Source organism: Haemorhous mexicanus, chromosome 5, assembly GCF_027477595.1.
Source record: "Haemorhous mexicanus isolate bHaeMex1 chromosome 5, bHaeMex1.pri, whole genome shotgun sequence".
Lineage (NCBI taxonomy): Eukaryota > Metazoa > Chordata > Aves > Passeriformes > Fringillidae > Haemorhous > Haemorhous mexicanus.
This window is the reverse complement of record NC_082345.1, coordinates 5,773,827-5,797,666: the sequence shown is the minus strand read 5'-3', so window position 1 is coordinate 5,797,666 and position 23,840 is coordinate 5,773,827. Positions and strand designations below refer to the sequence as shown.

The 23,840-nt window shown below is 48.5% G+C and overlaps 2 protein-coding genes across 2 annotated transcripts in view; one reads left to right on the top strand and one right to left on the bottom strand.

Moving 5' to 3' along the window:
• Positions 1-23,840, top strand: part of WNT5B (Wnt family member 5B) — a 70,556-nt gene that overhangs the window by 26,085 nt on the left and 20,631 nt on the right. The gene's annotated exons all lie outside the window — the stretch shown is intronic.
• FBXL14 (F-box and leucine rich repeat protein 14) lies at positions 6,227-8,948 on the bottom strand. The gene has a single exon (XM_059848115.1). It carries the CDS (start codon positions 8,886-8,888, stop codon positions 7,686-7,688), a length of 1,203 nt encoding a protein of 400 aa, XP_059704098.1. The 5' UTR covers positions 8,889-8,948; the 3' UTR covers positions 6,227-7,685.

Below are 23,840 nucleotides of genomic sequence, written 5' to 3'. Positions count from 1 at the left end.
CTTGCATGATGGGGAGCATTGATGCAACTTACAACATAAGGAGATGGACCTGTTGGAGCAAGTTCAGAGGAAAGCCATGGAAGTGATCAGAGGGCTGGAGCATTTCTGTGATGACAGCCTGAGAGAGCTGGGATTGTTCAGCCAGAAGGGCAAGCTCTGGGGAGGCCTTGAGGTGCTTTCTAGTGCCCAGATGGGCTGCAAGAGAGCTGGAAAGGGAGTTCTGACCAGGACATGTAGTGATGGGACAAGGAAGGATGGCTTTAAACTGAAAGAGGTTGGGTTTAGATTGCTTACCAGGAAGCAAGTCTTTATTGTGAGGGTGGTGGGGCCCTGGAATGGGTTACCTGGAGAAGCTGTGGATGCTCTGTCCCTGGAAGTGTTCAAGGCCACGCTGGATTAGGCTTTAAGCAACTGTTTCATAGCAGAAGGTGTTCCAGCCTATGGCAGCGGGATTGGAACTAGATGATCATTAAGATCACTTCCATCCCAAACCATTCACTCGTTCTATGACTGACTCCTAGTTCAGCTATGCCAAGTGCGGCTTTCCAGTTTAGCTTATGGTGCAGGACCCTTCACCATCCCCAAATGCTGATAGTGGTGATGATGACGTTTGCTCCATCCCTTTGCACCGCCCGCCTCTGCCCTGCCGTGCTGCTTCGTGTCCAGGGCTGAACGGGTGAGCCCTTTAGTCCATCCGATTTCTCGCCGTCCCCACTTGGCGCCACGGGTGACCCTCGAGAGCGGCGTGCGGGCTCGGTGCGGGCTCGGTGCGGCTCCCGCGGCCGGAGCGGAGCCGCTCGTTCGCGGCCGTGAGCGCCGGCGGCACTCGGCGGGCAATGCTGCCGCCTGGCGGGCCGGCCGCGCGCTGCACCCGCGGGGAGCCGGCCGTGCCGTTCCGGGCATCGGGATGGCAATGGCATCGGCATCGGGATGAGGATGCGACTGCTAGCACCACAGGCAGCAGCGCGGTCTCCATCTGTTTTTCTGGTTTTCCTGGGTGTTAGGTAGACGAGCGACCCGAGGGATCTCGTTATCCCCGTCACCTCGGGGCAGTTTGCATAGATAGGGTGCCTTGGCCGAGCGGATGGAGATGTGCCAGAGCCAAGTCGGGCACTGCATCCCTGCCAGTTCCAGGAGCCCGGGGGAGCAGAGGGAACCGGCTCACCTGTGGTATGGCTGCCTTGCAAGGCTTTACCCAGGGTGTAGCAGGAGGGATTTATGGCACTTGAACGATGCCCCTGGTCCACGCTGAAGCTGGGGAGCCAGGAGTGCCACTGCAGCTGTCTCCAAAGGAGATAATGGCAGGGATTTCTTGGCATTTCAGCTCACTGAACAAGGAGAGAGCTGATTGGTGTGATGCTGTGTGCCCCTGTGATGCTGCATGCCAACTGCCAAACCCCTAAAGATATCCAAGGGCTGTAAAGCTGGGGCATCTGGGGAGAGAAAGAGGCAAAGGAGAGGGAGGAACAGGACCAAGCTCAGATAAAATTTGTTAGGGATTTTTTTTTTTTTCCCCAGAGCTGGGAGGGGAAATTGCTTCATCATGAAATCACTAGACTGTGCCCAGAGAAACAAGACTCAGAGGAAGGAAAATAACTAGGAGGAGGTTCCCATTTCTAGATCGGGGTTAGTTTCTGTAGCAGAATATGAGTTTGGCTTGTGTCTCAGTAACCCTCTCATGTGGAAACACTTGCTCAGGGCATGTGTCCAGTCACTGGTACTAAACTTTTGACACCTTGTCTAAGAAACACCACAGATTTTAAGAATTTTTTTAACGAAAATCCCATTTCCATTCATCTTGCAAGGACAGATCAGATTCGGATCTTTCAAAATCTCCATCATGCGATTTCAGTTTGGGCTGTCATTGAGCTAGTGCATATGGTAAATGTAATTAAGTAAGGGGGAGCAGCACTAGCATCCCTGCCAAATGTGGATGGAGGCTTAAGTTCTGGCACAGGAGCCTGATGAACCCTCTCCAGCTCTTTCTTTCGTGCAGCTTGGGGCTGGGGAATTTAGCAGGACGGCCTGGCTGGCTGGCCATGGTGGGGAGTGTCAGTGCAGCCCAGCCAGCAGCTCTGGCGCGGGGCCTCGCTGATGTCCTGAGGGGTCCAGCCTGCACCACCCAGTTGAGTTTATCCATTTATGTTTTTCCTCCACAGAAGGCACTGTTAAAGAGCTGCTGGCTGAAAGAGTGGCATTTAAGGTAGAGGGAGAGAGAGAAAACAAAAAAAGGGTTCACTTTGCCAGGAGCATCCCACATGCGTACATAGCGAGGCTGCCAGATCCAGGGACATCTCCCCTTGAGCTGTTAATGGTAGCCTGTGCTAACTTCTAGCTTTAGATCCAAAATCTGTGAGCCTCTTGGCCACCCAGGTCTCACTTCAACCCTTCCCTGACCCCCAAAGGGCAGGTTCTGTGGTAAGCTCTGTGCTGTCTGGCAGGGAGATCACCTCTGGCCATAGCACAGGCCCCAGGTGGTTTGGCTGACAGCTGCCCCGTGACCCCGTTATTTATTAGCGCCAAACAAAGGCCCCCAGAGCCACCATGACAAACCGATTCAGCCCAACCCGCAGCGTGCAGCGGGAAGGTATAAAATGTGTAAATCTGTCATGCATGGACCTCCCATGTGCTAGTCCAAGGGCAGTAGGACCCAGGTGGAGCCTGCTTTTCCTCCCAGCTCCCAGGGAGCGGAGCCATCCATGGATCTGGCGAGGGGAGCAGCTGCTGCCGCAGACCAGGGACCCCACGTACACGCAGGACTTCACTGCAGCTTGGAGCTGGCGTCCCCAGCTGCTGCCGCTCAGTCCCTGGCTGCCTCCTCTCCTGCTCAGTCACTTCATCCCTCCTCCACATCGTTCCTGCTCTGCTTTCTGCCGCCACCTCTTTAGCGTGGCCCCTCTGCTCCTCAGAGCTGTCCACAAAGCAGGTCCCTGGGCCACCCTCCGTGCCCTGCCTTGTGCCTTGCCTCCCCAGCACTTTTGCTGGGCACAGCAGTGAAGGCTGGCACCAAAGCCACTGCTGGGGCACTGTGGGCTCACAGATGGGAGACTTCCAGCTCATTTCCAAGTAGTGGAGTGGTTTTTATGGTTTTCTACCCCAGTTTCCAACTGAGTCATGTTCAAAAATTCAAGAGTGGTTGGTTATGCTGAGAAGTTATGTGGTAATTGGTCTATGGTTGTTGGCCTGTGTCTGTGTCCAAGGAGGTGCTGTCACAACGGAGCATGAGGGGAAAGTATGAGGAGCACTTGCTCCATCTACGGGAACAGTCCAGGGTGTCTAAGAACTGGGGTTCAGGAAAGCTTTGGTTTTGGCAACTTCCTTTGGCTTGTGTTCCTCTTAAAAGGGGATGTTGGGCCGTGTGGGTAATGCTTTTGGTTTGGGTTTTTTTTTTAAGAGTTGAGAGAAGAAGTTCAGGGGATTATTTAGGGAAAAAAATATCCTGTCCTAGTTCTGATTATGGAGCTTATGAGCACACACATTGTATTGAAATACAGATGTCCCACTGTTATCCATGTGAACATGGGGCTTAATAAGGAGATGCCATTTTCACCCAAACCCAGCAGAAACAAACCTACTTTATGAGAGGTTTATCATTCCCCATCTTTGGCTGGGACTGCTGCTTGACCCCAGGAGCAATTACGTTTTCAGCTGTTATGGGAACCTGATCTGGAATTCCTGTTGTTTATAACACTCATACATACATGCTCTTTTTCCATCAAGAAGTTACTGTAAACTCTTTTCTTAATGCGGGAAAGGCAGACCCCAACACCTCCCTCCAAGTAGGGGAAGATGGATATAGTGTCAGGCTCAATTAGATCCAATTGTGGTGGCTTTCCCTGAAGCGAACAATGCAGCTTTTGTCAATGGACTCCCAGCAGAAAGCTTGGAAGTCTTGGAAAGGAGGGAATAGAACAACACACGCCCAAAGTCTAGACCCTGAGATAGTCCAGGTCCTTAGGATGTGGAGGAGATGGTGTTTCTTTTTAACAGGGCCGGAGTCAGGCACTACTTTCCCCTTTGAAATGCAGCACTGCATGAAGAGGTGAGGTGGGTAGAGCTGGCAACACAAGAATGCCCAGTCCAGCCTCAGCCAAAATACCTGTGGAGGCAGGGGCTGAGCAGGGCAGGCAGGTGCGGGGGGCGAGGGCACCTCCTCTGGGAGGGCATCCCACCTGGAGCAGCACCCAGCCGCGGCTGCTGGAGCGGGGAACAAAGTGGCCTGCTCAGCGCTGGAAGTGCTTAAAATGCAAATGTACAGGAACTTCAGACCATCCCCCTCCCTCCTCCTCGGCGCGGAGGAAAGCAGCTTAAATACAGCCAGGCCTGGAGAGGAATGTTAAAAAGAGGGGAAGAATCGCCCTCCTCCTTTCCATAGGGACTCGGGCCCGGCCAGATTGAGTATGCATGACTGAGCAAGCAAGCAAGGACAGCTCCTCTTTTAACTTTCCTGAACAATGGCTCTGCCTTCTTCCACCATTTCGCATTCCCCCTCCTTCGAGGCAGGAAGGGGGCAGCGGGCGAGCGAGCCCCGTCGGCGGGCTGGGGGAGACGGGCTTTGTGGCTGCCCTATAAACACCGCTTAAGCTCCATCTCCTGCAACAATGAAACACCCCACGTCGGGGAGGCTAAAAAGGGACCGCATCGGGTTAAAAGTCATAACGTTGAGGAGAAAGATTATGGTAGAGGACAAAGGACACCTTATATTATTCAAACTTTTTTTTTTAACACGGTTCCACTTTTTACTTTCTCTTTAATCTTCGGCTGGGCAGTGGAAATCAACCAAGATGTTTCAGATTTTCCAGGTCTGCAAGGGTGCAGGGTTTTGGTGGTTGTCACTACTGGGAAATGTTTTTATTTAATGGGTCTTCCATCTGGGCAGGGCCACAGTTTAAATGACCAAAAAAATCCTCTGCCATGCAATTCATCTGGAGCTTAAAAAAAAAAAGGAATACAGGCCTTCCTCCCCTCCTCACAAATGCTGTCCTCTATCACCAAGTAGTCGATTCAGCTGCAAGTTTCAGCACTTTAGGTTTGTGTGACCTCAGACTCAGCAGAAGTCTGAACAGGGTTTGTCCCCAGGGATGCTGCCAGCACCCTCGTGGCCACGGCTGGTCCTGCCAAACTCCCTCCTTACAAACTCCTCCTGGTGATGTTACCCAACATCCTGCACAGGAGGAGGCTCCTTGCCTTCCTTCTCCTCCATCGCTCAGCAGAGCCAGCCCCAAATCCCACCATCAGCCACAAGGCTGTTCTTACCAAGCCCAACAGACACACACGTCTTCAATAAGCACAGACAACACAGATACGGCTTTTTTTTTTTTTTTTCAAAAACATACTTCATATTTCCTCTTTTATTATATAAATATGTTTAACCTTTTACTGTAAGAATATAAAATGTTTTAAGAGGATCTTTGTTATTTTTTTATACAAATTCACAAACAGTACAATTAATCCATAGGGGTCTCCGGGTTTGTGTTAACTCCGTGGTCTGGCTGTTACTGTGGAGGATTTGAGATTTTGAACAGATAAGCAAAAAAAAAGCCAAGATATTTAAAAACAAAACAAAACAAAAAAAATCAAAACAAAACCCAAACTTACTCTTTCAAATAATGATTAAAAAATAATCTAAAGACCCAGCTCCATTTTATTGACAGAACAGAGATAAGACAGATGAACTTCAGTCTCCTCCCCTTCACATGGCAGCCCTGGGGCCTGTAGGCCAGCTCTGCTCCTCTCCACCTACAAACAGGAAGCCTGGCATAGTGACCTTTTGTAGGTGGCTTAGGAGGGGAGGAGAAACCACTTGCATATATCCATATATATATAAATTTTTTTTAAAACAAACTTGCATTTTACACATTTCTGTTAACAGTAGCCCAATCCTCAGTGTGGATTCTCACGTTACATATTTGTGCTAGAAGAGTAAAAATGCAGAAGCACAGTTTGGGTCCCCAGTTCCCAGTGAAGAGGGAGGGAGAGGCACAACCAGAATGTGGAGGTGGGACACAGTAGGGTAAGCCTAAAAACAAAAATTAAAAACTAAAAAAAAAAAAAAAAAAAAAAAAAGGGGGGGGTGGGCAGAGGAGGGGATAAAATAAGAACAAACCCAAGGGGCATTATTCCAGTCTAGGCACAAAAATGTTTCAGTCTCAAAATCTCTTTCCTGTAAGAATTCCAGGGCTTTTGAGGAGGGGAAAAAAAAAAGGTAACAAATTAAAACGAGGTAGCCAGACATCATATATATATTTATATATATAGAATATATTCAGCAGAAAAAAAAGTACTTAAAAATCCACAAGAACAGCAACTTCATATGTCTTTAAAAATAAAACCATGTAAGAAAATGAATACTGTAAGGGGGAGAATGAGTGAGGAAAACTGGGTTCAATTACAGGATGTAAGCAAGGGATAGATGGGAGAGTAAGAGGCTGTTTTTGTAGCAGTAATTTTTTTTATGCATTTCAAAATAAAAACAGGTCACAGTATCTCAAATGAAGCAGAAATGAAGCTGGAGATTCTTCCTCATGTCCCCCAGGTAGAGAGGAGCAAGAACTCCCTTCTACCTGCTCACCCCCAACCCAGAGAGGAATGGATATGTGGCTGGATATGTCTATCCCTGTTGCCAAGGAGGAGGAGGGGAGAAAAAGAGAGAATGATGAAAGGGAAGACAAGTCTCAGTAACTCTCAGAGTCCCCCAGAGCACAGGAAGGCTTAAGAGAGTGGGGTCTGTGTCCAGTCCCCACAGAGACAGGAGAAGGAGGAAATGGTGTATTCATCTCCAGTGGAGAGAAGGGGAGGGAGAATGGAGTGCCTGGACTTTTCCATTACCCATAGTGCAGGATGACATGGAAACATACTGACAAAAGGGGAGGCTCTAGCTATCGCTAGTCTCAGTGCAGTGGAGAACTGGAATAGTGGGAGGTTGTATCCACCCACAGCAGAGAAAAACATGAAACTGGAGACTGAAGAGAGATTTAAAAGTGGGGGGGGGGGGGGAATCAATGTACCTAGGGAGCAGTATTTCTGTCACAAATGTGTTGACAGGGGAGGGGCAAGCACAGAGGTGGAATGGTTGTTTTATCAAAAGCTCTGTCTGTGCCCAGCACAGGATGACTGGGTGGCTGGGTACACAAATGTAACTAGGAAGCCTTTGCTGCTGTTAACTTATATTTTGTTCCCATTTCCATTTCCACTCTCCTTTATATAAACCAAAAATAATCTATTCTGAATGCATGGCAGAACAAGGGTCTTTCTTTATCCATCCTTAGTGCTTGAAGGGATGGAATGTGGGAGTGGGGATAAAGAGGGGTGTCTCTAGCCCCAGTGCATAAGTGTGGGTTTCTACCTCTTCTGCAGGGAAGGATGCTGTGGGAAGGGAGAGCGCTCTGTCTCCCTAGCATGGAGCTTGAGGCATGACCTGGAAAATGGATAGGTGCTTTCTCTGTGTCCTCCTGGTCCCCCTTCCTCCTCCTCCTCCTCCTCCACAGCAAGGATAGGTAGGCAGCACAGAAGGGTCGAGGATATACCCTCTTTCTCTGCGTCCCTCCCTGCAGTGCCAGAGTGCGTGGGTAGCATGTCTCTGTGCATGCCCCTCTCTCTTTCTCTCCTCCTCTGCAGCAGTCAGTCAGTCAGTCAGTGAGTCCCTCCAGAGGAGATGGAGGTCTCGGGGCACCCTCCTCCTCCTCTCACCTGACCTTCTCACTCTCAGTCATTTCCCAAAGTCCCAGGTTGAGCACCTTGAGGCAGGGCAGCTGGGTGATGCGCTCCAGGCCCCGCTTGGTGATGCGGGTGCAGCCGTAGAGGTCGATGCCCGTGAGCTGGCTGAGGTGTTCGGCGATGAGCTCCAGGCCCTTGTCGGTGATGCGGACGCACTGGCCGATGTTGAGGGTGCGCAGCCCGTGCATCTGCCGCACCATGCGGTTGATGCCCTCGTCACTGATGTGGCAGGAGCAGAGGGACAGCGAGCGCAGCCCGTCGAGGCCCTGTGCGATGTAGGCTAGGCTCTGGTCCCCCACCTTGTCGCAGAAGGAGACGTCGAGGCCAGACAGCCGCAGGCTGCCCATGGCCAGGTGCATGATGCCCGTGTCGCTGATGTTGTCGCAGGAGCGCAGGTTGAGGCTCCGCAGGCTGCTCATGTGCGACAGGTGCAGCAGCCCCGCGTCCGAGATGCCCCCGCAGAAGCTGAGGTTGAGCTGGCGGAGGCGGCCCAGCCCGCGGGCCAGGTGCTTGAGCGAGAGGTCGCTGAGCTTCTGGCAGTCCTGCAGCGTGAGCTGCTCCAGGCCCAGGCAGCCCTCGGCCGCGCTGCGGGTCATGCCCGCCAGGTGCCCGATGCCCACGTCGGAGAGGTGCCGGCAGGAGCGCAGGTTGAGGCTCTTGAGGCGCTGCAGGCCCCAGGCGATGAGCAGGAGGCCGGTGTTGGTGATGTTGCTGCAGCCTCCCAGCTCGAGCACCTCCAGGCCCTTGAGGTACTGGGCGATACGGCCCAGACTGCTGTCCGTGATCTGCTTGCAGAGGCTCAGGTTGAGCGAGCGCAGGGAGCTGATCTCCGCCACGAAGGCGTGGCTCAGCCCGTTGTCGGTGAGGTTGTAGCAGCCGCTGAGGTTGAGGCTCTCGATGTCCGCCATGCCCTGGACCACGTAGCTCAGGCTGCGCCGCAGCGACAGGATCTGCACCCGCCGGATGCCCCGCGCCGCCAGGCTGGGGAAGAGCGAGGGGTTGGCGCGGCGCAGGTGCAGCTTGGCCTCCACGCCCCGCCACACCGAGCGGTGGTAGGCGGCGTCCCGCCAGGCCGTGCACACCTGCGCCGCGCGGCCCTTGTCGCGCACCTCCAGGTACCCGAAGATCATGGCGAGCAGCTCGGGGAACAGGCACGAGATGTGCGTTTCCATCGCACGCACGCCCGCCCGCGCCCGGCCGCCCCCGCCGGCGCCGCGCTGCTGCCCCTCGCCGCCGGGCCCGGCCCGCTTCCGCCCGGGGCCCGCCCGCCTTCCGCTCCGCGCCGCGCTCCTCCTGCCGCCGCCGCCGCCCTCACATCGCCGGCGCGGGCGGCGCGGGAGACGCTACTGCGCGACCGCCGGCCCGGCCCCACCGCCTCTACCGCCGCGCCGGGCGGGCCGCGCCGCTGCCGCCGCCGCGCTGCTGCCGCGGCCGCGCCGCCCCGCGCCGCATCCCGGCGGGCGCGCCCCGGCGGCGGCCCCCGCGCCCCGTGCCCAGCGCCGGCCGCCGAGCCCCGCCGCCGCCGCCTCCCTTTGTCTCCGCGCTGCCGCCGCTCACAGCCCGCGGCCCCGCGCCGCCCGCATCCCGCGCCGGCGGTGAGGCAGCGAGGGCAGGGGGTGGCGCGGCCCGGCCCGGCCCGGCCCGCCCGCCGCCGGTACCGACTCCGCCGCTCCGGGCCCGCCCGCTCCGCTCCGCGCCGCGCGCTGCTGGGCCCGGCGCCGCTCCGGCCCGCGGGAGGGGGGGAGGCGCGGCCAGGCGCGGGGGGGAGGAGGCAGCCGGGGAGGAGGCGGCGCCGGGCCGGGCCTGTTTCCCCTCCCGCCCCCACCCGCGCCGCTTGCGCAATGGTACGGTCCGGAACACGGCGAGCCGTCGCCCTGGAAACAGCGCGGGCCGCGGGGCGCCCCCGCCGCTCCCGCCGTGCTGCGCTGCCCCGCGCCGCCGCCGGGGGCGCCACCGCGGCTCCGGGCCCGGCCCGAGAGGCCTCAGCGATCACCGGGGCCACCCCCGGCTCCAGCACATGGCACGGGGTGGCATCCAGACGGCTCTTGAGTGAACAGGGAGAGGGAGACGCCACAACCTCTCTGGGCAGTCTGGTGCAGTGCATGGGCGCCCACCCAGGAAAGAAGTTATTCCTTGTGTTCAGGAGGAACTTTCTGTGAGTCAGTTTGTCGACTCTTCTCCTGTTGCCTGGTGTCACCGAGAAGAGCCTGGCTCCATCCTCTTGACTCATCCTTCACTTACATTGAAGAGGTCCTTTCTCAGTCACCTCTTCTTGAGGCTGAATAGGCCCGATTTTCTCAGCCTTTTCTCATAACAGCAATGCTCCAGTCCCCTCATCCTCTGTGTCACTCTTCACTGGACCCTCTCCAGGAGCTCCAGGACTCTCTAGGATTGGGGAGCCCAGAACTGGATGCAGTACACCAGGGCTGAGTAAAGGGGCAGGATCACTTCCCTCGACCTGCTGGCAGTGCTTTCCCTGATGCATTACTAATCCTAATTCTTGCCCTGTCGGTGCAGAGAAGCCATGGTGCGTGCTGTGCTGTCACCCGTGGATGGCAGGTCCCCAACAGGACAGGGGTGGCAGGGATGCAGAGAGCAGCACTGCTTCACAGAATCACAGACCCAGTTAGGTGGGAAAAGACCTCTGAGATCATCGAGTCCATCTATGACCAGACACCAACAGATCAACCAGACCATGGCACTGAGTGCCACATCCAGTTTTTCATAAACACCTCCAGGGACCGTGACTCCACCACCTCCCTGGTCAGTCCTTTCCAATGTCTAATCACCTTTCTGTGAAGAAATTCCTCCTAATATCCAACCTAAATCTCCCCTGACACAGCTGGAGACTCCAGCTCACTACTGTGCTCCAGCCAGTCCCCTTGCTTCACCCCGGTATCTGCCACTGGACCACCTCTGCACTGAGGTTTTCCAAGGCCATGCTGAGCTGGCTGGTAACTCCTCGAGCTCTCTGGGTGCCCTGGGTCCCGTGAGGAGGGGCAGGGGTTTGTGCAGCTGTGGAAGGTAGCAAGGAGAAGGTGGATGGTGCCTCACCCTTGCGGCTGGAGCGCTGCCTGCTGTGGTTGGCAGCACGGCTGTGAGGCAGTGTGACAGCCTTGAGGAGCAAAGTTTGGGAACCCTCTGTCCAGGCATGCCTGCAGGAGCGATAGGACAGGGCTGTAATCAGCTCAGAGCTCTGGGTAGCTGTCAAGGTTGCTGTACATCTCTGCATGGACTGTTTTAGGGCCTCTGTAATGGGAAATAGAAAATTTTCTGAAAATGGCTTTCAGCTAATGGCCTCCTTGAACTAGCTCTGAAAATTGTTGAGGTACTCACATAAACCAAGCAATTTCCAGTGACTTCCAGCAATTTCAAGAAAGAGTGTTTGAAAACCATGTTTCCTGTGTGTCTATAGCTTTGTGTAATGGTACCCATGTACATCTCAACACTGGGCAGTATTGCAGCGGTGTTAAAAATGGTTTAAGTTCTACCAGAGATCAGGTAAGGCTTTTCAAAACAGTTTCAGAAGAGCAGGACTACCTTTTCTTTGTAAAGAAAAAGTTTGCATTAGTTCAACATGACAGGGTGTCTCTTTAGTACTGTCTGGATTGCTAAAATACTGCACAAATCAGCCTAGTCACTGATGTGTTTGCTGTACTGATGCCTTCACTAACCTGAAGGAATAGGCTCTATTTTATCTGCTAATTTCTATTTAAATTTATCTGCTACAGAAGCAGCCATGGCTCCGCCTTCACAAACACATTCTATATTAGTGGATTCTGTTGACTGCTTAGAGGTTAAACATTTAGGTTTCACTCTGCTTTTTTTCCCTTCCTTTTTGCTTTAAGTTGGAGGCAAGGCGAGTTGAAGGACTCTGAGGCCCTGATCCTGCACTGAGTTCCCCATGCATATAAACATCACTATCAACATTTGGCTGTGGTTTGGCAGAGCAACAAAAGCCAGCAGTGCAGCTCCTATTATTGGCTCCAAAATGGGGTGGCCACATGATGTGAAGCGCTGACCTGGTATTCATTCACCCTGCCTGCTCAAGTTAATTCAAGAAGTTTTTGACAGGTTAACTTTTTACTAGCAGACTTTATGCCGGCTCAGGTGTCACTGTGCTCAGCTCCAGCCAGATCAGGTATCGTCTGCACCCCTGTGCCTGGCACGTGGCCAGAGCAGGATTGGTGTTGGCCCCGCATCCTGCGCTCTGGCTCCTTCAGCAGCAGCCTGATCACATGCCTTGGCCTGATCCAGCAGAAATTTGTACTCCTGAGTGATCCAGCAATGCACAGACCTGGTTTTAGTGACTGTGGAGCCGCAGTCACACACAGGAGCTGTACTGGGGTGTTGCCCAGTATAAATTACCTTTGTAGGATTATTTTTGCAATTTGTGCTGTTGGGAGGTTGGTTAACCATCGGGTTAATAAGCAAAAAATTAGGGGCGATAGATTTTTTTTCTCTGTAGGTGGGCTGTGCTTAGATCAGCTGTAGAGCATCACAACTGAAATGGAGAATTTCCATGGAGTGAGGAGAAAGGTGTGGCATCTCACAGGCCTGTCGTGGCAGGGATTCCCTGTCTGGAGGCAGTGGGATCCCTCACAAGAAGGCTGAGTCCAGTAGACATCAGGCAATGTGTGAAGGAAATGTGGCACAGAAGTGTCTCAGTGATTGTTGCATTACTCATAACTGGCAAAGCTACAAGCAAGTTCTACAAGTCATTCTCAAAGAGTGCTAATGAAGGCTTTCACCGTATTATCCCAAACTCAACTGCAGAATCTTACCATGGAAATAATGTGGAATTTCCTCTCCCTGAGCCTTTCAAACCACATTTGAAGGGGAGCAGGAAAAGGTGTGCTCTTCAAGGCAGAAAAGCTTACCTGAAATACTTTTTTCTTTGTATCTTGGCACATTGTGTCTGTAATGCCTCTTGTGTGTAGCCAGCAGAAATTAGAAATAGATAATGCATTTTCTTGAGACTTTGAATTTCTCTTTCTCATGTGTTATATGCTTAGACCATCTGTCCTTCCTTGTGAACAGTTAAGGTTTACATGTTGAGTGGAACAGCCTGGAATTTGGATTCGTAATCCTAATCTACTGTAGTGTTGATCTGGGGGAGAGGAAGGCACAGAAGTTACTATTCTAGCAGATTTTTATTTCTCAGTCTAAATGACAGATGTTTGGAAATAGAGGTTTGGAAAGACAAAGTGCATGAAAGGGGCCAAATTATCACATGGTTGTTGGGTTGACTTTGTGTTTCCAGGAGTAAAGGAATATGTGCCATGTTTTTCATGATCTCATGTGGTATAAATAGGAGGTGGTAATCACCGTGTGATAAACTGCATTTTATTAAAAATCCCTGCCTGTCTCTTAGGCACTCTGATGGCTGCTCCATCCCCCTGGAACCATCTCTAGCATTCCAGCTCCTTGAGCAGCTCCTGACAGCCATGCTCTCTTTTAGAAAGCACTTGCCAGATAAATGCTTCATTTTTTTCCTCCAGTTACACCGGTATTCAGTGGAGGCTGTACAGTTTTGCTTGGCAGGGGTTCAGGAGGATTCACATAACTCACTCGTGGCTTCTATGATTGGAAGCAGCTTGTGCTGATAAAGCTGCACTGTTGCCCATCCTGCATCTTTTATTGCATGGTTGGGTATAACATCCACCAGGTCTCTCTCTAGCTCCCATCTCAGCCTGGCCTTGTTTGTTACTTTTGCCTGTCAGTTTGCAGGGTAACTTTTGGCTCAAATTAGTCATTTAAGAGATAACAGAGTCCTTCCTTATCCTTACTTTTCTTCTGCCATCCTACTCCATGTGCTTTCTGCATTTTCACAGCTTTAGCTGTGGAATGAAAAACTTGTGAATTTACCCACAGGAATCTTTTTAGCCTTTGGCTTTTTTTTGCCTCTGGGCTGTGGCCATTGGGACTGCAGGACAGAAGTGATGCAAAAACACTTGGACAATAAAGACCATGCCCAGCTAACCCTTCTCTCTCTTTTGATCCATTTAAACTTAGATGTAGCCACACTCCATGGGGCTACAGCTGGCCTTCACAAGTTGGCTTCCAGACCTTCTTCATCAGATTTGAAACATGGCCACAAAAATCAACTAAGTCTGATACAACCCATGGTCTTAAACTGGGTTTAAAGTTGGTTTAGTGGAGCTTCTTCAGATTCAGTTTGGGGAATGTTTTTTTGTGTATGAGTGAAACCAAAAGGGTCCTTTTGGGACTGTTGCAATAGAACAGTAGTTAATGGTTTTAAACTAAAGGAGAGTGAGTTTAGACTGGATACAAGTTTTTTACTGAGGGTGGTGAAACACTGACACACAGTGCCCAGAGGGGTGGTGGCTGCTGCATTCCTGGAAATATTAAAGGTCAGGTTGGACAGGACTCTGAGCAGCCTGGTCCAGTTGAAGGTGTCCCTGCTCATTGCAGGGGGTTGGACTAGGTGGCCTTTCAAGGTCCCTTCCAAACCAAACTTTTCAATGATTCTGAGATTCTGTGTTGCATGTGTGCGTATCTGTGTGCATGCACACACACATATATAAATCAGCATAGGGTGTTCAGTGAATGGATTTCCTTTGGTATCATGCTGGTTTTCCATTTTTATTTTTTGTGATCTTTCATTTTTTGATCAGAGAATGTAAAGAAAATGTAACTGATCAGAAGGTTTTTTGGAAATTGTAATACTGGGATCCTTTTGCCTATTGAGCTTTGTTGTGAAGACTAGGTCACTATGAAGCTTTCCTTAAAAAACAAACTGTGTTTTTTTACTTTGCAGGCTTCATGTCTCTAATAGGTGCTACATGAGGATGTATTTTAGGATTAGGTGGTTTGTCCTGCACAAATTCTCATGTGCCATGTATTTCCTAGAATCAGGTGGTTTATTCAAAATACAATATACTGTGGATATGTGGTTAGATTTGGGTATTTTCTTCAGGATATTGGGTATTTTCTTCTTATGGATTTGGGTATTTTCTTCAGGTCTTGTTTTTCCTTATCAGTCAGTAGCTGACAACACAACTCTGCTGATATGAGGGGGGGAATGGTCAGAGGGTGTGAAGTGTGGGAGGTCAGGATTATATTCCCAGTTTTGCTGTTAAATTGGCCAGCGATTGTTGCTGCTGTAACAGATTGAACCAAGCGTAAATGAAAGGATTGCTTGAAGAATCAAACCAATTTGTGATTGCCCAGACAACTCCCTCGAATGCCATGTGCCTTTCATGTCTGTATGTCTGTCTGCTTCTGTGGGACAGGACTGTCTGGTGCTCAGAGCAGGTGACCTGGGCCCCTGCCCGCAGGCGATTCCCTGGTTTGGCCATGCATGTCCCACCCTTCAGGGCTTATGTGGAGCTTGGTACTCAATGGTTAAAATCATCAAAGGGAAAGTGCTTTGGGAGGGCAGGATGTAAAACCTCAAACCTGAAATGTTTGCAGTTCATTGTATTGGGTGCTATTTTAAATCTTGGGTGCTATTTTAAGTGTTGGGCTTTGTCATGGCTTCATTAGCAGCACCAAAGATCGAGATGGCAGAAAATATCTGATGCAATCGTTATTATTAAAAGCAGTGGCACAAAAACAAAGAAACCTTTCAGGTGGTAATTGCTTTCATAAGCCATTCCTGGGGATTGAACTCTGAGACCTCTACAACTTGATCTAATAGGGACAGCCCCTGCAGTCACAGCAGAAACATGTGTGTCTGACATGCTGTGTGGTACCTGTTACAGCAGCAGGTCTGTGAAATCTTCCCTTGTAACAGCTGTTTAGTCCAAAACCCAGCAGAGGTGGATGAATGCTCTGTGTGTGTAGCTCCACTGACAGCCAACACGTTCACCCTGGGTTGGGGGAGATGCTCTGGCTGTTGGCTGAGGCTGGGGCAGAGAGGGTGCATCTCCTCTCTGCAGTCAGGGCAGATGTAGCATTACTGGCCTGTGAGTAAGAGGTATTTGGCTGTCAGGGAAGCTGCTCCCTGTGCTCTCTGTCAGAAGCTGCAAGGAAGATAAGACATCAGTCTCTGGGCTTTCCAGTCAAGCCTTGCATGGGCCCCCCAGAGTGAGGTGCAGGGACAAATAATTAATATATTCTTGCCACAGTGAGACTGAAAGGTAACCTCACAAGAGGGTGAGCTCAGCTTGGGGAGGGTACTGATGTAGCTGTGTGGCTCTTAAAACACAAGATTTTTGTACCCATGGATTACTGCAGCATTACTTTTGACTCCTCCCTCTCTGGACTGTGGCCACCAGCACATTTTCAGGTAGTAAATGGCATTCTAAAATTGGCAGTTCACTTGAATTGGACCAAGTTATGTCACCTGCCTTATGAGCACCAGCTCTGAAGTAAGTTCTTGGAGGAAAACTGAAAAATAGGGCAATACTGTTTTGGAAACATGCTGTGAAAATGAGATTCACAGTTAGAGCTTGGCACAAAGGTGAGAATTAGAAAATATAGTTTTATAAGGAAGGCAGCCTAAAGACACAAAATAGAATGTTACATTTAATGAAAGATTTGGATTGCTTCTGGCCAAAGGAAGGCTAATGTAACATTTTAATCCTGGAAGTACCAGTGCAGAGCCTGTTTGTGCTAAATTCCCCTGATTCTCTGAAAATTATCTGGTGCAACTGTAATGGGTGCACAAAAAAATGTTTGCAAAGGGGGATGTCCCTTTCAGAAACTTTTTTCATTCTTGATTCTGTTCTTGGGTTCATGTGGAAACTCTAAACCTCCATTAAGGCAATTAAATTCACCAACACGTGTTACCTATCTGTGCATGACAAAAATCTTGGACATCCTCTCTGGAAATGTGGGGGTAAAATTAAGGGCAGGCACAAACAGTGCAGGAAGAAAGTATAGAGTTCACCATGCTGGAGATGGAAATATAAAGGGGTAGAACAAGATCTCTGTTTTACACTTGTTCTTTCAACTTATGTCTACACTTTTCATTTTTAAAAGTCCATTACAAACCTTTGCCTACAGTATAATGTAAATTAATGTGTGACCAGACCCCCCTCATGTACAATGAGAATACGACTTTCTCTAGTTCTGATGGTTCCAAATTTTTTTTAAATGTGTGCACACAGATAAGTATATGCTAGAAATATGGCTTTTACTTCTGGGTTTGTTTTTTTTTTCCCCAGCATACATGCTGACTAAATTATGTGGAAAAGCCTCTTTCTTTCCACTGTTTCACCCTTGAGATCCAGTATTTTCCTAGTCTTGTCAGTGTTGTTGTTCCACACTTTTTGCCAGCAATCCTGATCTGTATTCCTTAGGTTTCTTTTGGAACAGTGAATCCTTTTGTGAGAAAATTATTCCTTGATGCCCTGAAGCAGGAAACATAAACAAAAGTCTTCAGATGTATTGAAATCTGTGAAAATATTTATAGAATGGCAATAATTGCCACAGGACGTGGGAAGCAACAGGTAACTCAGTGACTGTCCTTTGCATATCCATAGCATCTCTCCTGTGGCAAAAGATGTCTAATCATGTAATACCTACCTGGAGCTTTGTAGCATTTCAGGTTCCTTTGCAGGTTTCAGCCCTGCTTCATCCATGATGAAACTAAGCCCAAAAATGTGTGTTCTTCATGGATGGGAAGTGAGTACCTGCAGCTTACCCTTGTTTGAAGTCTGGGATGTTTGGGCTCACTCTGTCTCATGCTAGGTGCCCAGAAGTGCATGCATGAAATTGGGGTTTGGAAACTGAGAGCTGAATGACTTCCCAGTGTCACATGCTGGGTTTGTTGCAGGGCCAGGAATCCAGCCCAAATCTCCTGGCTCCCTACCCACTCCCTGAGCAGCAAGGCCAGTCCTCAGCTCTGTTTCAAGGGATCCTAGAGAGCACTGGCATTTTAGCAAGTCAGCTGGCAACTTCACTCTGTTTTGTTTAGAATGGTTCACATTCTTCCATCTAATTCCCACACTGAAAATTTCCAGCTTCCTATTTTTCCCAAGCTGTCCCAGCAAGACATATTGAATATGCAGATATGGTGGTACACACAGGCTTTTCCTGAAGCAACCCCTCAAAGTTTCTTCTGGATGTTTGTTTTACTCCAGTTCCTGTAATCCCCAAAGTGACATTAAACAGATTTTTTTGTTTAACCTTTGTATGAAACTCTCTCTCTCTGTCCCTTTATTTGTAAGGATATGTGGTTTTAGATACATTCTGCTACATTCCCTTGTGTGTGGAGGAGACACTGTGTTAATGAAAACACATTATAATTATTACACACCACGCACAAATGTCTCCTCAGACGTGTCCCATGCATGCCTTCTCCAGAACATAGTTTTGAATGTGCACATCACTGTATTTTCAAACCCATTCCTGTAGTAAATAACTTCTCTCTACAAGTGTTCAGAAACAGGAGGGCTGTTCACTCAAAGTCTTGGAAGTGCATCTCAGAGGCAAAAGAAATTGTGAGTGAGAGCAGGAGTAGGAGCTTGCTAGCCCATTTCCTGATGCTGAATCTCTCTGTACAAAGCTGGCATTGGGCTTGACTGAAGAACTGCATGCTGTCAGCACGAGCAAAGTCAAGACAGTGAAAAAGCTGGCTTCTGCTTCAAGTGAGGAAGTTATTTTGCTGGAACAGCATAAATCCTTAATAGGATTTCTTGCTTCCCCTGCAGTGTAGAGACTCAGGCAATTCCCTCTTTCATCCTACACCTTGCCTGCTGCAAGGATGGTGCACATATCCTCAGACAGCAGCTTTCTGAGGTCCACACCTGCAAGCACAACTCTAACCCCTGTATGCAATGCAGCTTGCTTCCCTCTCCTGCAAGATGAGCAATTCCTATCTTCTCTGTGGATACGCTGGTTTTTGTTTTGGTTTGTTTTTTTTTTTTTTCAGGGCAAACACATTTTTCTTTGCAAGAACTTTGTAGTTGTCCAATAAAGCAGAGGTTGCATTCCAGATGTACAGCTGTTCCACCTACAGAAATTCCCTATCCATGTCTAGTCCACTTACTCAATAGCATATTGCCAGAGAGAATAAATGTGTTCAGGAGGTTGGGGAAAGAAGCTCCAGAATTATAAATATTCTTTTGGATTGTAGTGTAAAATAGATAATTTTAATTTTCTCTATTTGAGTGGCAGTTGGAAGAACTTAACCTGCTGGATTTCTCCCACTGAGTATGTGTTTTCCCTTTAGTTTCAAGGGGAAAATAAACACTTCTTTTTTCTTTTAAAAAAAACCCATCTCCTGTAGACTCTTCAGTTGTGTGTGGTAAGTTCTGCACAAGGTTTAGTGTGAGCATGGACTAAATAATAACAATATTTACATGTTTTCACTGGAGGATATTTATGCACGTGTTCTATGGCCAGAGAGTGCCATTAGCATAAAGGTGTGATGTGAGTGGGGAGGGGAGGCAGATCTGTCCCTGCAGGGCACCTGATGCCCACCCTGTGCCCAGGGTACAGTTTGGCCACAGGAGATGCCAAAGCCTCAGTCTTCCAAGCACTGGTTGCTTCTGAGGAAAATGCCCTTCTCTCTGAATTGTCACTCAGTACCTGCTCGTTTCCTTCTTCAGGTGTGATCCTGAGACCTGGTGACAGTGTCTCACCATATGACACTGTAGGTGCATGATCTTTCAAAGATGACATCAGCCCACACTGTGGCAAAGGAAGCAGTTCTGCCCTGGCTCAGCTTTCCATAGCAAACTGGATTGGAAACTGGTTGGCACTAGAAGTCAAAATATCCAAGTGCCTTTCTGAAGTTTGCAGGATCACAGTGATCCGAACTGGGCAGGCTTACCCAGCCCAGCTGCACCTGCTGTGGGAACAGTGACTTTTAAATCCATGTTTGAAGGGCTGCAAAATGTGGGTGTTACAATCTGGACTCTCAGAACAACTCAGGGCCAAATTCATGGGCTTGTACACTGAGTAGGTGAGGTGTTAGATAACCACCTACTTTTTCCAGATAATTTAACCCCTTGGAGTTATGTTTCTGGTGACTACAACATTTTTCATGTCCAAAGCAGGAAAGGAAAAAACAGAATTTTCCACAGGCACCTCTGAAATCTGATTCCTTGTTTTGAAGCCTAGGTGTGGGCTGAGCTATTTGGAGGATGAAATTGCCACTGGTGGAGCACAGGATGTGCTCAGAAAGCCTCATCATGGGTGGAAAGCCAGTCTGGTGACAACTTGCACTGGCTGTGTTGATGTAAAGCAAGTTTTGATTTTGGTTAGCCCTGCTGGGCAGGCAGAGCTGTGGGAGGAGGAGATGGATGCTATTCTAGTGTCTGTACCAAAATGTCACATTAGAGTTCGTGTTGGCGAGAGAAGCAGGAAAAAAGCACAGCTTTTTTTGGAAAGCTTTTGGATAGCTTTGGCAGTTAAAATATCTATATAATATGCTTTGAAAACTGAGGCAAAGTCAATGAAAATGAACAAATTTGAATAAAGTGCACTAGCAGATTCAGTTACTTTTCCAGTTGTTCTTTTTTTCCTTTTTGGGAAGGATTTACAAAGCAGCAAATGCTAGCACAAATACTGGAAACTTCATCTTTTACAAGTCAGGTAATTTTACACAGAGCCATCTTTCAAGCTAATGCTTTGTTATCAGTTTTTTAACTCACTGATTTTTTTTTTTCCCCCTTTTTTTTGCTGTCGTGGTCTTGCACTTCAGGCCTTGACCTGATAACACAGGGGCTTTGGCAGCATCATAGCTTTGTGTAGTTCCTGTCCAGGAGGCTGATGTTCATTCTCTGTGCAGTTGTGCCCTGGGCCTGTGGCAGTGAACTTACAAACAAGATCTGTAACAGGATACCTTTATTTTCTGCAGTTCAAATTGCACGTAAGTGATTGGTGCTAGAATGAAGTTGAGATATCAAGTAATCTCCTTTTTGGTACAGATGTATATGCAGTCTATTCCCCAGACAGTTTGAATAGGTTTAGCTTAAATCTCTTGCACCCAGAATTAACAGGAAATTCCTTCACTGAAGTGTGACAGTATATAAGATAAGTTCTGAAATTGGTTAAATTGATGTAATGTCCTGATATAGACAGGGCTTTATTTATGGTGCTTCAACATTTACTAAGTTTATTTTTAATATAAAACACAGTAAGCATGTTTGAAAAAAAAAAAAAAGCTTTTTCTCTTTGGTTTGGAAACTGTTTGTGAAAACTATGAAGATGATGCAATTATACACTTGGGCACTATTCCCAAAACATTCTGTATTTGAATCCACTGTATTTGAGCAGGAGCAACATTTAATTGACAGCAGAAGTATTTGATGGTTGAAAGAATGGAGAAAGCAAGCAGATTTTAATTTTGATCCCAATTCAGCAAAAATGAGTAGGGATATACTTACTTTCAGGCACCTGGTTTAATGCTTTACTGAATGGAGGAAAATCTGCACCACAGATTTACTGTTTTCAGCCTGTCACTCAGCCCCTCCTGCACCTCTCTTTCCCTTTCTGTAAGGTAAAGGAAAAATAGTGGCTGTCAGGGTTGTGGGGTTTAAGGGATGGGTGTATGTGCTTGCTTTGCAAGTCTAGAGTGGAGGAAAAGCTGACCATTATGATTTTTATTAGACTAGACTTTATAAGAACGTCTTTGAAGAGTCTGTTAGGAAGGATAAAAATTATACTGAATTTGGATTTATTCCAATGGTTTACTGTTTCCTTTGGAAATGTACACGTCAAGCTTTGCTGGCAGTGATTTAACTGACAGGAGGGTTTTGATCTGATCCAGTCTGATGCTGGTCCCTGTGACCTTCACTGAGGTGCAGAATGTGCAAGACACAGCAGTAAACAGTGCATCTCCATTTCCTCCAGTCATTCACTCCTGGAGAATTAAGAACCACTGAGCAACAGTTTAACTGTACTTTGAATATTTGATTTCCTTTGGCGGTTGGTGTAATGATTACACAATGTGGAACAAGCTAAAAGGAATCTATAGCCAGAGCAAAAATGAGGTCCAGGCCTTTGAGATGTGAAGACGTAAATCTTGGTCTGGGATAGCTCCAGTGGGATGGGGGTAGCTGGACAGCCCTTGAGGGAGGATGAAGGTGCTCCATGCTTTCCAAGATGAGAGTGAGGAAGAGAACACTTAAAGTCATCCAACTGTTTCCATCCCTTGGCCTGTCCTAAAATCTCTGCAGAGAAGTTGCTTTGACTTGGATTGCCTTGCTCTGCCTCCTTGCTCATGTTGTCAGAGAACTTTGTGTTCTTACACTTCCTGACCTCCAAGGAGGGCTGATGGGTGTGCTCATAACCACCATAATCGGAGCCTAGAGTTCTCATACAAATCCTGCAGGCAGCATCAGCTCCCCAGCAGGACCAGGTGCCCTCCTGTCACTGCCTGAGGGTCTGTGCTGTGGTCAGATACAGCAGGTAGCAAACCAGCTCCCAGGGTTGGCCTCTGGAAAACAAAGGAGGGATGTCTGTTCTTCTTTTCACTTTTCTCATGTCTTACTCTCCTCTAGGGCTAATCCTTTGTGTAAATTTAACATTTGGGAAACCTATATATTGGCTAGATGGCCGTGAGGGATGGAGTCTTTCATTCTTGGAAATCTGATGTTGGGGAGCAGCATCATGGGCTTCCTAATCCTGCCTGGGCTTGTGTTTCAACCTGACCTCCCATGGCTCTTTTGAGGGGGCCTGGGGGGCATTTTCTGAAGATGAAATTGTTAGTGCAATTGAAGGAGATGGGGTGCTTGTCTGGCAAGGAAGTTGTGACTCTGTGGGCATCTTAAATAATCTGCTGGTCGGTCAGCAGAGGATAATTCTTGGTACCTCTTTCAAATATATTTATCTAGATTTGTTAGATCTATAATTATACATAGTGGAACTGGTCTAATTTCTTATGGGACTTTCCCATATAAATAGAGGACGCTAAGAAGGTTTCAGTTTGTGATTATGGATGATTGCTGAAGCCCCAGAAACCCTGGTATTATAATAGTCGTGGGAACAAGAAGGGCAAAATTTGGGCTAGACATGTCCTGGTTTAGGACTTTGGCTCTCAACTGAGGCTGCCAACATGCAAATAGATTTCTCATGTAAACTGGAACTGGATGGCTTGGATCTGTCCATGGGAATATCACAAATGTAGAGAGTTTCCAGACAGCTGTATACCTGCAGGGATGGGTCTGTGTTGCTTCTTTCTCGATTTCAGAAAATCTAAATCAGCTTTGTTTCAGCATATGCAGCTTCTGCTGAGTCTCTTGCACTTTTCTCTGGGACATCTTGTGCTGGTCTCAGTGGACCAGGTTGGCTCAACACTAGGATTTAATCTGCTGTAAGAGTGAGTATGAGTACCACTGAATCCCCTTGAGAGGAAGAAGGATCATGTCCTGAATAATCTTTGGAGTTTGATTCTTTTCTTGTAGAGGGTGAGATGGTCTTGCTCCAAGTGAGCTCATTGCCTGTCATGAAATACTGTGTTGAAAATGACAATGTTCATTAGGCTATACATATATTTTGTATTTTTCACAAATGAGAAATTGTTTTATTCATAGAATCATTATCCTTTGTACATATTCTGGTTTTAAAAGGCAAAAATGTTTAGTATCTGGCTGCTTTTGTTGTCTAGTACTTCTGCTTTATTTGCAAGCTTCCTCCATTCTTGCTCTCCCTTGTGAGGCACTTCAGGGACAGCTGTCACTGAGTCTGCTGAGACTGGCAGGTATATCTTGGCATTTGCTGCACTACATGCCCTGGTGACAGTGAGGCTGGATGTCATTGGCCGAGGAGTCATGGAAAAATGAAAGGGCAAGGTAGTGGTGAAAGGAAATCTGGATCTGTCAGCTGGGGTGACAGGTGATGAGATGCAGAAAAAGGTACTGCATGAGCACATCAGGAGATAAAACCGAGCCTGTAAGTACCAAAAGAAACAAGCAGGATATAAGCAGGAATAATCTGCCTTTCCAGCAGAGACAGACAGTGCGTAACAATTCAGTGAAGCGAGGCAATGTCAAGACAAAAGGGCAGACATGATACACTGGGATACTTTAAGAGGGTTTTATTACACCTTCTGTAACACCCCAGCTGTGTCTGGACCTATGGAGGTGGCTCCAGTTGCTGTTTAAGTAATAATAGCAATACAACTAAATGAATGCATTTAGATCTGGGAAGGTTGACACCAGCACAGCAATGTGGTGGTACAGTGCTGAGAGGGGACAGGCTGGCAT

Excerpts from the sequence above, each read along its gene's own strand:
- FBXL14 (XM_059848115.1), bottom strand. The coding sequence starts at position 8,888 with ATGGAAACGCACATCTCGTGCCTGTTCCCCGAGCTGCTCGCCATGATC.